Raw genomic sequence first — 12060 nt, 5'->3', positions numbered from 1 at the left:
CAATAGGCCACGTTTCCAAGTATTTACATTAATTTCTGTTGGCAACACTAATCTGCTGTACGTCCGCGCTATTCACTGTCCATCTGCACGACGTTCGCGGTGGTGGGGGTGCTTGCTGGATGAAAAGTTGGTCGTGCACATCCAGCAAGATAATAATAATAATTATTGACGTACGTCAACGCTATTCACTGTCGTTTTGCGTCGTGCATCGTGTATGACCTTGGCGGGACGTACGTCAAGATGGACCGTAAATAAGACGCTTCAGTAGGATACATCCAGCACCGCGGCCTTGAGCCGACGTACGTCGGGGATTGACCGTGAATAAAGCGTCTTATTTTTTTTGGTTTCTCTCTTCCCGCCACTTCACATTCATGACCGAAAAGACTCTTTCAGTAAATGCTAAAGTGGCGGGAACAGAGAGTATACACTGAATTCAATTAATAAAGTCGCATTGTCTCTTATAAAGCAAGAGTCCATGTCTAATTGATCCTTTGCGTTAAATATTATCTCATCGATACAAGATAAATAAATAAATATTATTATGGGACATTATTACACAAATCGACCTAGTCCCACAGTAAGCTCAATTAAGGCTTGTGTTGTGGGTACTAGGCGACGATAAAATATATAATATTTAATAAATACATATATAGATAATAACACCCAGACCCAAGAACAAATAATTGAGTTCATCACACAAATATTTGCCCTGACCGGGGATCGAACCCGGGACCGTCGGCTCAGTAGGCAGTTATTTTACCACTGCGCCAACCGCGTCGTCAATTATATAGCTAAAGTATATAGCTAATCATTTTTTTTAAGCAAACAAATTCGTCAAGATATTTTTTTTAAATAAATTGCCATTTTTCTGCAGTGGACTTTTGCATAAAATCTGTGTTATTCAACAATTCGCCTTGGAGTTCTTTTAAAATAATAACTTCTGAATATAAACTGTCCATGTGTACAAGGTTGATCCAAAAGTAATGATAATTGGGATTTCCTGTGTATATAAAAATCAAAAATAACTGTTTCTTGCTTGCTCATGTTGGTACTCACTAGGTTATCACAAAAAAATCATATCAATAGGCCACGTTTCCAAGTATTTACATTAATTTCTGTTGGCAACACTAATCTGCTGTACGTCCGCGCTATTCACTGTCCATCTGCACGACGTTCGCGGTGGTGGGGGTGCTTGCTGGATGAAAAGTGGGTCGTGCACATCCAGCAAGATAATAATAATAATTATTGACGTACGTCAATGCTATTCACTGTCGTTTTGCGTCGTGCATCGTGTATGACCTTGGCGGTACGTACGTCAAGATGGACCGTAAATAAGACGCTTTATCTGTGAACTGTATTTATTCTGTAACTCTCAAAGACTATAGAGTTGAAAAAAAATAAAATCGTAGGTTTCATGTTGCTTTGTGCCATCTTTGTGCTCTTGTGCTTGTGATTTGAAATTAATTAATTACATAGACATAGACTTGGATTCATCTTTTCATTCACAGGATACGAGCTGTGGTATTTTAAATTTCTTTATTTTTAATAGATTGAAAGTTATCACTCGGTGCATATTGTGTCTTCGTATAGCGTGGTAATTTATTTCAACAGTACTACCTACTTAAAAATAGTGACGTCATTACAAGTCGCCATTTTGTGCAAGGTATTTTCATCTGTATTCTTAGGACTTAGTCGTTAAACTTAAGCTATGTCTGAAAATACATCTAAGGAACCGCCCTTGCAAACTATGAGTGGTATGCCTCCAAACCACAATCCATGGATGTATGGTTTATATAATCATTATAACAGTTATCAAAGCGGAATGTACCCGCACTTCTTTAATCAACAATATTTCAATCAAATGGCAAACAACGGTGGATTCCATAACGAAACACAATTCCAGCCAAGTAAAGACTCTAAATCTGATTTCGGCCAAATGCAGTTTTCAAAACCGCCACCGCCGTTACTAGGAATGTCTCCACTTGACACAAATCGACCTTATTTTAATCAGTCGCCTATCAGGTTTAATCTTAACAGCAATCGAAAATCGACGCCTATTCCTCCCACCGAAAATCCGCTTTTACTGAATCATAATAATAACAACAACAATAATAAGAAAAAGCGTAAAAAAGGAAACAATAAAAATATTGGCGACAATAATACTTCCATGGTACCACCTTTGCCCGATCACCCTCCGCCATTACCGCCTTGTCCTCCTCCAGACGATCTTCCCAAGCCACCTCCGCCTCCTTTAGATGTCCCATTGCCTCCTCCTATAGCCACTGAAGATATTCCAGAGCCTCTAGGTGAACCTATAGACTCAATATCTAAAGAGGGAACATCTGAATTTATATCCAACAGTGATTCCTCAAATTTTTTACAATCATCTTCAATTCAAACATCAGCTGGAACATGGCCGGAAAGTTTAGAGAGGTATATTAAAAGGTGTTATGAAAAGTGTAAAACAGGTTTTGATCGTGATCAAATAGACATTTGTTTAAAAGGACGAATTACAGCAGCAGCTAACAGAGAAGAGATTTGGACCCGAAACTGGGATGAAGAACCTATACCTAGTGTTCATAGCGAAAGGGATTATTTGCAAGTAAAGCCAGTTCAAGGAACTTTAAGTTTATATCAAAAAAATGAAAATACTCCACAAAATAATAAACTTAAGCAAATATTGGCAGCAAAAGCATTTAGTGCAACAAAGAATACGCAAAGGAGGAGACGTCAGCTATCACATAGTAGGTCAAGGTCCCGGAGCCCATCTAAAAAAAGGCATAGGTTAGTTGTTGTAAATATATATATTTTTTTTTATATTTTTAAAAATTAATTTTTCTATTAATCTATACTAATATTATAAAGCTGAAGAGTTTGTTTGTTTGAATGCGCTAATCTCGAGAACTACTGGTCCGATTTGAAAAATTCTTTCGGTGTTAGATAGCTCATTTATCGATGAAGGCTATAGGCTATATTTCATCACGCTACGACCAACAGGAGAGGAGCCACAGGGGTGAAACCGCGCGGAGCGGCTAGTATTTAATATACTATGTAAACTAAGTAGTTTATATTTATTTATAAATAAAAGTATTTAATATTTGTTTCAGTACCTCATCTGCTTCTGGTGATGAAGTTGAAGAAAAAAAGATTTTCAAAAGCAAAGGTAAACCAAAAATTAAGGAAAGATTGTCATTGGATTCAAAGAAAAATGACAAGTATGCAAAAAAAGCCAAAAAGGTAGCATACAGTGCATTTCAAGTTGAGGATGTACAAGGTAATGCGGAGAAACTGCAGAAGAGGGCAGAGAGGTTTGCTAATAGCCATGTGCCCTCTATTGCAAGCTCATTACAAGTAAATCCTAACAAACTTGAACCAAGTCCCAGGAAACCAATTTTGATGGATACAGAAGGAGATTATGAGCTTAATAATATACATATAGTAGGTACTTGTTTAGATATTGAAAAGTCATTCTTAAGGCTAACAAGAGCACCGGAAGCATGTGAGGTTCGGCCTGTTTCTGTTTTAAGAAACTCTCTGAGGAATGTTAAGGACAAATGGATAGAGAGACAAGATTATAGATATGCATGTGATCAATTAAAATCTATAAGACAGGATTTAACAGTAAGTAAATTTATGAATTGAAATAATTGTTTATCTATACTAATATTATAAAGCTGAAGAGTTTGTTTGTTTGTTTGAACGCACTAATCTCGGGAACTACTGGTCCGATTTGAAAAATTCTTTCGGTGTTAGATAGCCCATTTACTGAGGAAGGTTATCTTAATACTATTATAAAGGCGAAAGTTTGTAAGTATGGATGTATGGATGTTTGTTACTCTTTCACGTAAAAAGTACTGAACCGATTACAATGAAATTTAGCACACATATAGAGGGTAACTTGGATTAACACATAGGATAGGTTTTATCCCGGAAATCCCACGGGAACGGGAACTATGGGGGTTTTCCTTTGAAAACGCGGGCGAAGCCGCGGGCGGAAATCTAGTAGGCTATATTTCATCACGCTATGGGCAACAGGACGGGGGTGAAACAGCCACGGGGGTGAAACCACACGGAGCAGCTAGTTAATTATAAATAACAAATATGTTTTGATATTACTAATGAATTTTTTAAATCCTTTAGGTACAAGGTGTACGGGATAGTTTTACTGTAGAGGTTTATGAAACTCATGCTAGGATAGCATTAGAAAAGGGTGATCATGAGGAGTTTAATCAGTGTCAGACTCAGTTGAAAATGTTATACTCAGAGTTACCAGAAAGCAGAACTAATGCTGCAGAATTTACTGCATATAGGATATTATATTATCTCTTCACTAAGAATACTCTGGGTAATATAAATTTTATAATTGAGCATAGTCTAATCTTCTTTTGTTGTGTTACTTGTTATTATTATTCTTGGAATGTGAACTAATTACCTTTTTATCATTTATTTTTAGATTTAACAACAATATTTAAATTTTTAACTAAAGAAGACAGAGAAAATGACTGTATAAAACATGCTTTAAACACAAGGTGTGCTTGGGCGACAGGAAATCTGCACAAATTTTTTATTCTTTACAAGACAGCTCCTTTAATGGCTGGCTACCTCATGGACTGGTTTGTGGAGCGTGAGCGGAAGCAGTACCTCAAATACATCATAAAGTCGTATGTTATCTATCTTATATTTTTTTATTTGACTTAAAAAATAATAAATGCTGGGTCATAGATTAATGAATGGCAGTGGGTAATTATATTCAAAGATAAGGTAAGACATGAATTTAACTAAAGAAGAATGAATATTCTCATACAATTTTTCATTTAACTGAACGAGGAATATTGTGACTTTAAAATCATAAGGTTTGTTAAAAGGTAAACAAATTTGGAACAATTGTAGTATAAGTTTAATTAATCTACTTATAACTTATAATTTTACATATAAATCATTTTGCAGTTTTTTAAGGCTTTCTCTTAGTTCTATATAAAGTACTAAATAATAATATATGTATAATAAATTCTTCAAGGTAATATTCTAATATAATATTATATATTTTGTCCAACCTTTTGGTTGGAATGGGTTTATTAAAATTTTCTTATGTGTGCAGCTACAGACAGAGTGTTCCTGTGGAGTTCATCACAAAGGAGCTGGCATTTGAGTCAAGTACTAAGGCCTTTGAATTTTTAAATCAGTTTCCTCTTTCGTACACTGGCTGCGACCAGACTCAAATTGATTGCAAAGCCAGCCTGCCAGCTATTGCAAATATATAACATTTTCTGTTTGACAGCCGTCCTGTTATAGTAGAATGTTGTTGTGTGGTTATGTAAAACTTGCATAGCCACAGGGTCCAGTTTTGTGAGGTGATACTACTTCCAGATCACGTTATTATGCACCTTATTTTGCTAGGCTGAGGCGGCGAACCTATCATCATACTTAATTTATAAGTTACACAGCTGAAGTGGTTGGATGCGGATTTCTGAGCTTATGAAGATTTGCTTCTGCTATGGCAGGAAAGAAATACATATTGAAGAAAGTGGTTCAGTGTAAAGACATTTTAAGTGCTATAAACATTCACAAGAGGTATATAGTATATTTTAGCAAATGGACAATAAGTGTTAATTATTTTGTAAATATTAATGGTTTTGATTAAATCTTTTAAAATAAATAATTCAGTAATCATTGATTGTAAGATAGTCATATTAATAAAACATTTTGGTTATTTTTTAAATTTTTGTTTTATTTTTACACCTATATCTACTCATAGTGGAAATACATGTTTTAACCTGGCTGTTTTTAGGCTTAAAGTTGTAACTGTACTCTGTAGTCTGTAAGCTGCCTGAAAAGCACCCACAATGGGAGGCTTATTTTTTAATGTTTGATCTAAAAAATGGATAACTAAAAAATGCTTGTAGCTCAACATTACAGTAGGATGTCCTTTTATTGGGTAAAATATTATGAATTTAAATGGATAGTGGTTGTCCAGGAAGGTCTTAGTATATCATTTGTTAGGTTTGGGAAAGCCTAACAAAAAAAGCCTACCTATATTATGTTTCTCATCAAGATTAAAATATAATAGTTCCGTAAAACTACTTCATTAAAAAATAGATTAAACCAAGAGTTACAAATTGATTTATGTACCTAGTACAAATGAAATTCAATTCAGTGAGAATAAAAATTACAGTACCTACAATTTTTCTTTATGATTATTGAAATTAGTGCATCATCAGAATGATATGGGGGACATATTTTGAAGGAATTAAAATAAGAAACAAATATAACTTATATCAGATCTTTAATTTTTATTAACAATTGGAATGTTTTAATTAAAATTCATTAACATATAAATACCAACAAACACCATTACTTACACATACTTTAAACCTAATTAAAGTAAACATTTTTTTTATTAAAGTAAATAATTTTACAACTAAAAGTGAGGCAAACACACTTTTCCTGCAAATAATTCAGATATCACAGTAATCCACAATGATAATACAAATAATATGTAAGAGATTCCCACTTGATGGCTATTAGGTAATTGGTAAGGTTGACCTCCAATTTCATCTACATGGAAGCCCATTGGAAATATAACAGCTGCAAGGCAGAACACTACCACTGGAAATAGTAAGCAGTGTTATTTAGAAATTTGTCCTTCAAATCTTGTAATTAATTTGTATAGATGTTTTATGGAAACAATTTGTTTAGTGTATTAAATATTAATTTACATTAATAGAATTACACTGCATTAACAATTAAAATTGGTTATTTTTTTATAAAGGATAATTATTAGAATTCATACATACTTGCAGCAAATCCAACCCATCTTGCATATGGAATAACATTTCGGTCAAAGTGGCTTGAAGCTAAAAGAATAACTGTAGTAGTTATGCATATGCATCCTATAAATATACAAATCAAAGCCAGTAACCATTCAGGTTGAAGGTCTGGAGTAAAACAAACTTGGGGGCGATTATACAAAGTAATACATGACCACATTAAGCCAAGTCTGGTGTCCCCTGCAAAAGGTAAATAATTAGTTGGTGATTCTATAAATTTTGTTATCACTATGCTCTTAATATAATAAACATACTATCATACCTCCAACGTCTGTTATTATCCAATCGGGCATTGCAAGACTCACAATAGCAAATACGTCTGCGGCCATGAAAAGGGTTCCGGATATGACTGTTAATTTATCCATGGTGAAAGTTTAGTAACGATTGGACAAACTTTCTTATATTTTACATCACATTTAGTTTAACCATGTCTTTTGATGGGCTGAATTTGTTATAATTTTTATTTACGAAATAAACTCATACAATACGAAAACAAACAATGTCTAAAGTGACAGTGACATTTCCTTCCATAATCCATAGATAAAATATCAATTATCAGGTTGAGTCTTGAGTCTTGACTCTTGGACTTGGACCATGGACTGTATAATTCTTACTGTATTCTTAAGATTATTCTGTACCACTTCTGTACAAGCCTTACATCGTTAAGTAACTGTGAAATAACTTAATAATCTAAGGTACAAACTAACCATCTTCATATGTTAATTAAGTTGCAAACAAACTATCGGACGCGACTATCGGTGTTCACACCACAAACATACAGCGCGCCAGATTCGTGTCGAAGGTCCGAACGCTTAAGTTCAGCCCAAGATGTCATACAGCATTATTGTTTCCACTTTCCAGTGTGGGAAACTGGTCGCGCCATCCGACTTATTATGGCGCTATCATTTTTTCAAATAGTTTAGAATGAGATACATTTTTCACCGAGATATAAAGTCTAATGTAGAGTCACTCTCAATAGGAGGTTATGAGGTTATAAAGGAATAACTACACCCAAAAGATTGTGGGCGAGAAATTGGATAAATAGAAGAGATCAGTACCGTGCACATTCCACAAGCATTTTATCTTCAAGTATTCTTTCACAAGTCTACAAAAAGAAACATGACAAACAATTTTTGTGTGGTTTTGACTAAATTGTGGGCGTCCAAACGTGTCAAGTAACAACCCACAAACTTAACAGAAAAATAGACAAAATTTTAATTATCGAGTTCAGTTGTCAACTAAATTTTAACTTACAACTTGCTACTAAATTGTGTCTTTACACGCAATTAATCACTTAAAATTTAGTTATCTACAGTTTAACAACTTAATACAAACCAGGCATTAAGGCTCTATAATATCTATAGACCAAAACTTATCTATATACTAATCTATACTAATATTATAAAGCTGAAGAGTTTGTTTGTTTGAACACGGAACTACTATTCCGATTTGAAAAATTCTTTCAGTGTTAGATAGCCCATTTATCGAAGAAGCCTATAGGCTATATATCACGCTAAGACCAACAGGAGCGGTGCCACGCAGGTGAAACCGCGGAGCGCACCTAATATTATGATAAAATCGCTCTGATGCGACGCTTGTCTTCTTTCTTTCGACAATGACCTATCAAACTGTGTATTAAACACACTTTCTCATTCATAAACATTATAAACCAGTAGGTAATTCATAGTGAAATATTTTAGTGGGCCATTATAAAGAGAAGAGAGAGTTAAGTCTCACCTATTAAAACGGTGCGGTACGGTATTTTGTTCACTATGTACCTAAATTGAAAAAGCATCGGACTTTTACTGGATCTTGGAAATTTAAATAAAACAACCAAATCATGTTCGTCACATTTATTTTGCTGCTTCATTAAATAATTATATATTGTAATATTTTAGAAAATTCAGAGTCCGTTAGTGTAGCCAAGTCGTCGTTAGTATTTTTTTTTGGTTATTTTTACTCCTTTTGAGTCCATGATTAAATAGTATATAGGTACTTATACTATATATATTTAGCTAAAATATAATAAAGTTTATGGCATAGTAATTTTTTTTCATGCAGGGGCGGCACTGTTGGTTGTAGTGTTTGAAGTGTTCGATGCATTGTCATCTGGTTCGCTAATTTGTAGCCATGGCATTCTCCGTTGTAATTCTTGCCTAAAAAGTTTTAATTGATATAATTTTATTGATATTTAATAATGATGAAATGTAAATACATATGTATAGTAAAATATAATAATATCTACCTGTACTTTGGATGACTAATAGCATAAACCCAGGGGTCTATACATGCAACGGCTTTACATGTTATTGCTGGAATCATCGTGACCTACAAAACAAATGGAAATATGATAATAAATTTAAAAAATATTAGTAAAGTATATTACGATACTCTACAGGGATAAAAGTAGTCTTTAATGTTAAAAATATGATTTTAAACGATTGATTACCCCTGGAGTCAATAATTCCTGGTCGCCGAATGCTCCAATGAGCGACATTACGCCATACGGAGTCCAGGAAGCGACAAATAGGAAACAGACAGTCAATGCAGCTTTTGCGATTCGTATCTCAGCGGATTCTGCACCTGCGTTCTGGTTAGAGCGCAATGACTCTACATTCATTTTCTTAGCTTGTTCCCTGTGTTAAATGGAGAAAATGAGATTTTAAAGTGACAATATTATTTTAATGAACAACGAAGAATGAAGAAAGAATCTGTTATATTATTCTTTGGTGACTTGCATCTATTATAAGATATGTATATTTATCTGTTATTTAAATTTCAAAACTAGGTAGATAAAAAATAAGGTATTAATTTTAACTTGTATAAGGAATAAAATAAAATATGTACCTTAAAGCTGCTTCGTGAGCGAATACTTGTTTCACGATACCGCTGTAGAAGTAGATAATACACAACATCGGGAAAACATAACTACAAGTGAATATACAGCCAACGAATAACTTGTTGTCGAAGGAGTTGGTAAGGTAGTCGAACGTGCACGATGTTAGGTAGCCCTCTAGAAATTGATAATATTTTAAAAATTAAATCGATTTTTCTTAGTAACTACCAATATCACGAATAGTTAACTCCAACAATAGTTATGACTTGTGATGGTCGTTTAGTTCATAAAAATCTTACCAGGAACAAATCTACCCCAAACTCTAAACAATGGCATCAATGACCATGGTGTCGTGTATATCCATATACAAATTATCATTAATAAAACTTTTCCTCTGGACAGCCGTCCATCAAGAGGTCTTGTGATTGTTGAATGCCTGTAAGAGAGATAGTAAAAATAATTATTGAAAATACATAACTAATGTTCTCAAAATAATAAGATTTTCGAATAATCTTCTCCTCGTTATTACTAAAAATATTTACTGATATTGTTCTAAGCGCTAATCTTAACTTATAAATGCGAAAGGGAGAGTCTGTCTGCCTCTTCTTCACTTCTCAACTACTGAACCGAATTGGGAGATTTAAAAAAGTAGGTACATAGGATAGGTTATATCTCGGAAATCGCACGGGAACGGGAACTATGCGGGTATTTATTTGACGACGCGGGCCAAAGCGCGAACGGAATGTTAGTGCGTCATAAATTTTTGCATACCAAATATTACCTGTCATATGCGATGCAAGCGTTGGTCATTGCTGCACCTATGCCACTATAGGATCCCATAACTGCAAATATTTTGCACCACAGGGCACCTGCTGCAAATCCTCGCATAGCGCTGTTATATATGAATATGGGTGCTTTGAGCATCATAATGAAGTCGAATATTGCTAGATTTAAAATCAAAAGATTACTAGCTGTTCGTAGAGATTTTGTCCTGTAACAAGATCCATATTAATATACCTAGTACATTTTAATTTGTTGTTTAAAATTGTTCAAAAAAATAAAGCATTACTCACGAGGCGAATATAAAAATAACCATGCCATTTCCAATAAGAGCTGCCGCTGTGAAGAAGCAGTAAAGAAGACATAGAGCTGTGTGTGCACTAGCTGGTGGCTCTGGGTACTTGAACCAGTGCTCTGGTATCATAGCCAAATCCTCACCAGTCAGTCCTTCGCCCAACATCCGTTCGCCCCCTGACCTGTAAATTAAAATGAAATTTAATTTAAATCCAATAAAACTGTTATAATGAAAGGATAATGATTGTATTAAAAATACTTCATATTTATAAGTATGTATTTTAACATAGTCAATTCAGAAATTTGAAATGAAATAATTTAGTCTTATCCGTTACCTTAAGGGGGCAAAGTATGCCCCATAGATGTTGTAATATTCGGTCCTATTGTCCATGTCTTGTGTAGGGATCATTTTTGAGCAGTCCTCGATAGTTGCGAGAACGCCAACCCCATTGACTGACTGCTGGCTGTTCCGAATCGCACCCTTGTTTTATATCAACAATAATTGATAATGGGATTTCACGGATTATCCATTAAGGTACATGTGATAGGATTAGCGGTGATTTTTACGGCTGTCACGGGCATAGATTTGTGCTGATGTGCAGTAGGTGAATAAAGGTGATTATCGGCGTCATAATTATGAGAAACCATAAAATGTATAATCTGTGGCTTAATAGTGTTCTTATTTCTGGTTTAGGAGTTAAAATGTTACGTTTATAATATGCTATTCAAAAGCCAGTATAATATATGATTTAAAAATAAATTATTTGGGGACTTTTGTGTAATGGAAGGATAAACAGACTGTTTAAAGAAATCCAGATACCAACTAGTTCATTTTTTTTGTTTATTGTTTTTTACGAGATGGTGAGATTGTATGAGGTGATAAAATTAAGTGTTACTAAGAATATTTATGTTTTCATCTTCACCATAATTATCACTAAGACTACATAGTATAAAACAAAAGTAGTTTTCCTTTGTCTGCCTGTTTCTCTGTATGTTTAGATCTTTAGAACCATCCACGCAACGGAATTCTATACATTTTTTTAAATACATAGATAGAGTAGGTTTAGAGAATGGTTCTAAGTACCTTTACCGGGGAGTGTTTAATGTTACATTTTTCGATATTTCTCGTTATATTTTTATAAAGTTTTTATTGCCATTTTCCTCATTAGGTAACTAAATTGCTTTCGATATCAGTTTAAAACTTTTTGATATCTGTAATAGTTACAGCCTGTGCACACTTAACGGTTACACCCTGTATAACTAGACTAGCTATGCCGAGAGTAACAAACATCCTCACTTGAAGCTTCCGCATTTAAAATATTA

At 34.1% G+C, this 12060-nt stretch overlaps 3 protein-coding genes across 3 annotated transcripts; 1 reads left to right on the top strand and 2 right to left on the bottom strand.

Moving 5' to 3' along the window:
- The first annotated feature begins 1398 nt into the window (after window positions 1–1398).
- Window positions 1399–5719, top strand: LOC149483990 (leukocyte receptor cluster member 8 homolog). The gene is made up of 5 exons (XM_089701574.1): window positions 1399–2784; window positions 3108–3621; window positions 4141–4345; window positions 4454–4661; window positions 5099–5719. Exons 1-5 carry the CDS (start codon window positions 1709–1711, stop codon window positions 5259–5261), a joined length of 2166 nt encoding a protein of 721 aa, XP_089557700.1. The 5' UTR covers window positions 1399–1708; the 3' UTR covers window positions 5262–5719.
- Window positions 5720–6266: 547 nt separating this feature from the next.
- Window positions 6267–7355, bottom strand: LOC149483989 (uncharacterized protein C16orf52 homolog A). The gene is made up of 3 exons (XM_089701610.1): window positions 7090–7355; window positions 6795–7007; window positions 6267–6606 (listed from the first exon to the last, which is right to left on the bottom strand). The coding sequence occupies exons 1-3, from the start codon at window positions 7190–7192 to the stop codon at window positions 6419–6421; spliced, it is 504 nt and encodes a 167-aa protein (XP_089557736.1). The 5' UTR covers window positions 7193–7355; the 3' UTR covers window positions 6267–6418.
- Window positions 7356–8679: 1324 nt separating this feature from the next.
- Window positions 8680–11210, bottom strand: LOC149483988 (opsin-2-like). The gene is made up of 8 exons (XM_089701504.1): window positions 11073–11210; window positions 10737–10919; window positions 10445–10654; window positions 9963–10099; window positions 9675–9840; window positions 9277–9463; window positions 9073–9155; window positions 8680–8983 (listed from the first exon to the last, which is right to left on the bottom strand). Exons 1-8 carry the CDS (start codon window positions 11144–11146, stop codon window positions 8881–8883), a joined length of 1143 nt encoding a protein of 380 aa, XP_089557630.1. The 5' UTR covers window positions 11147–11210; the 3' UTR covers window positions 8680–8880.
- Between the last annotated feature and the right edge of the window lie 850 nt (window positions 11211–12060).

Source organism: Colias philodice, chromosome 12, assembly GCF_061535455.1.
Source record: "Colias philodice isolate Cphi_HAF_F1 chromosome 12, ilColPhil1 Martin Lab GWU primary, whole genome shotgun sequence".
Classification (NCBI taxonomy): domain Eukaryota; kingdom Metazoa; phylum Arthropoda; class Insecta; order Lepidoptera; family Pieridae; genus Colias; species Colias philodice.
Note: the sequence above shows the minus strand (reverse complement) of the source record. Positions and strands in the feature narration are given on the sequence as shown.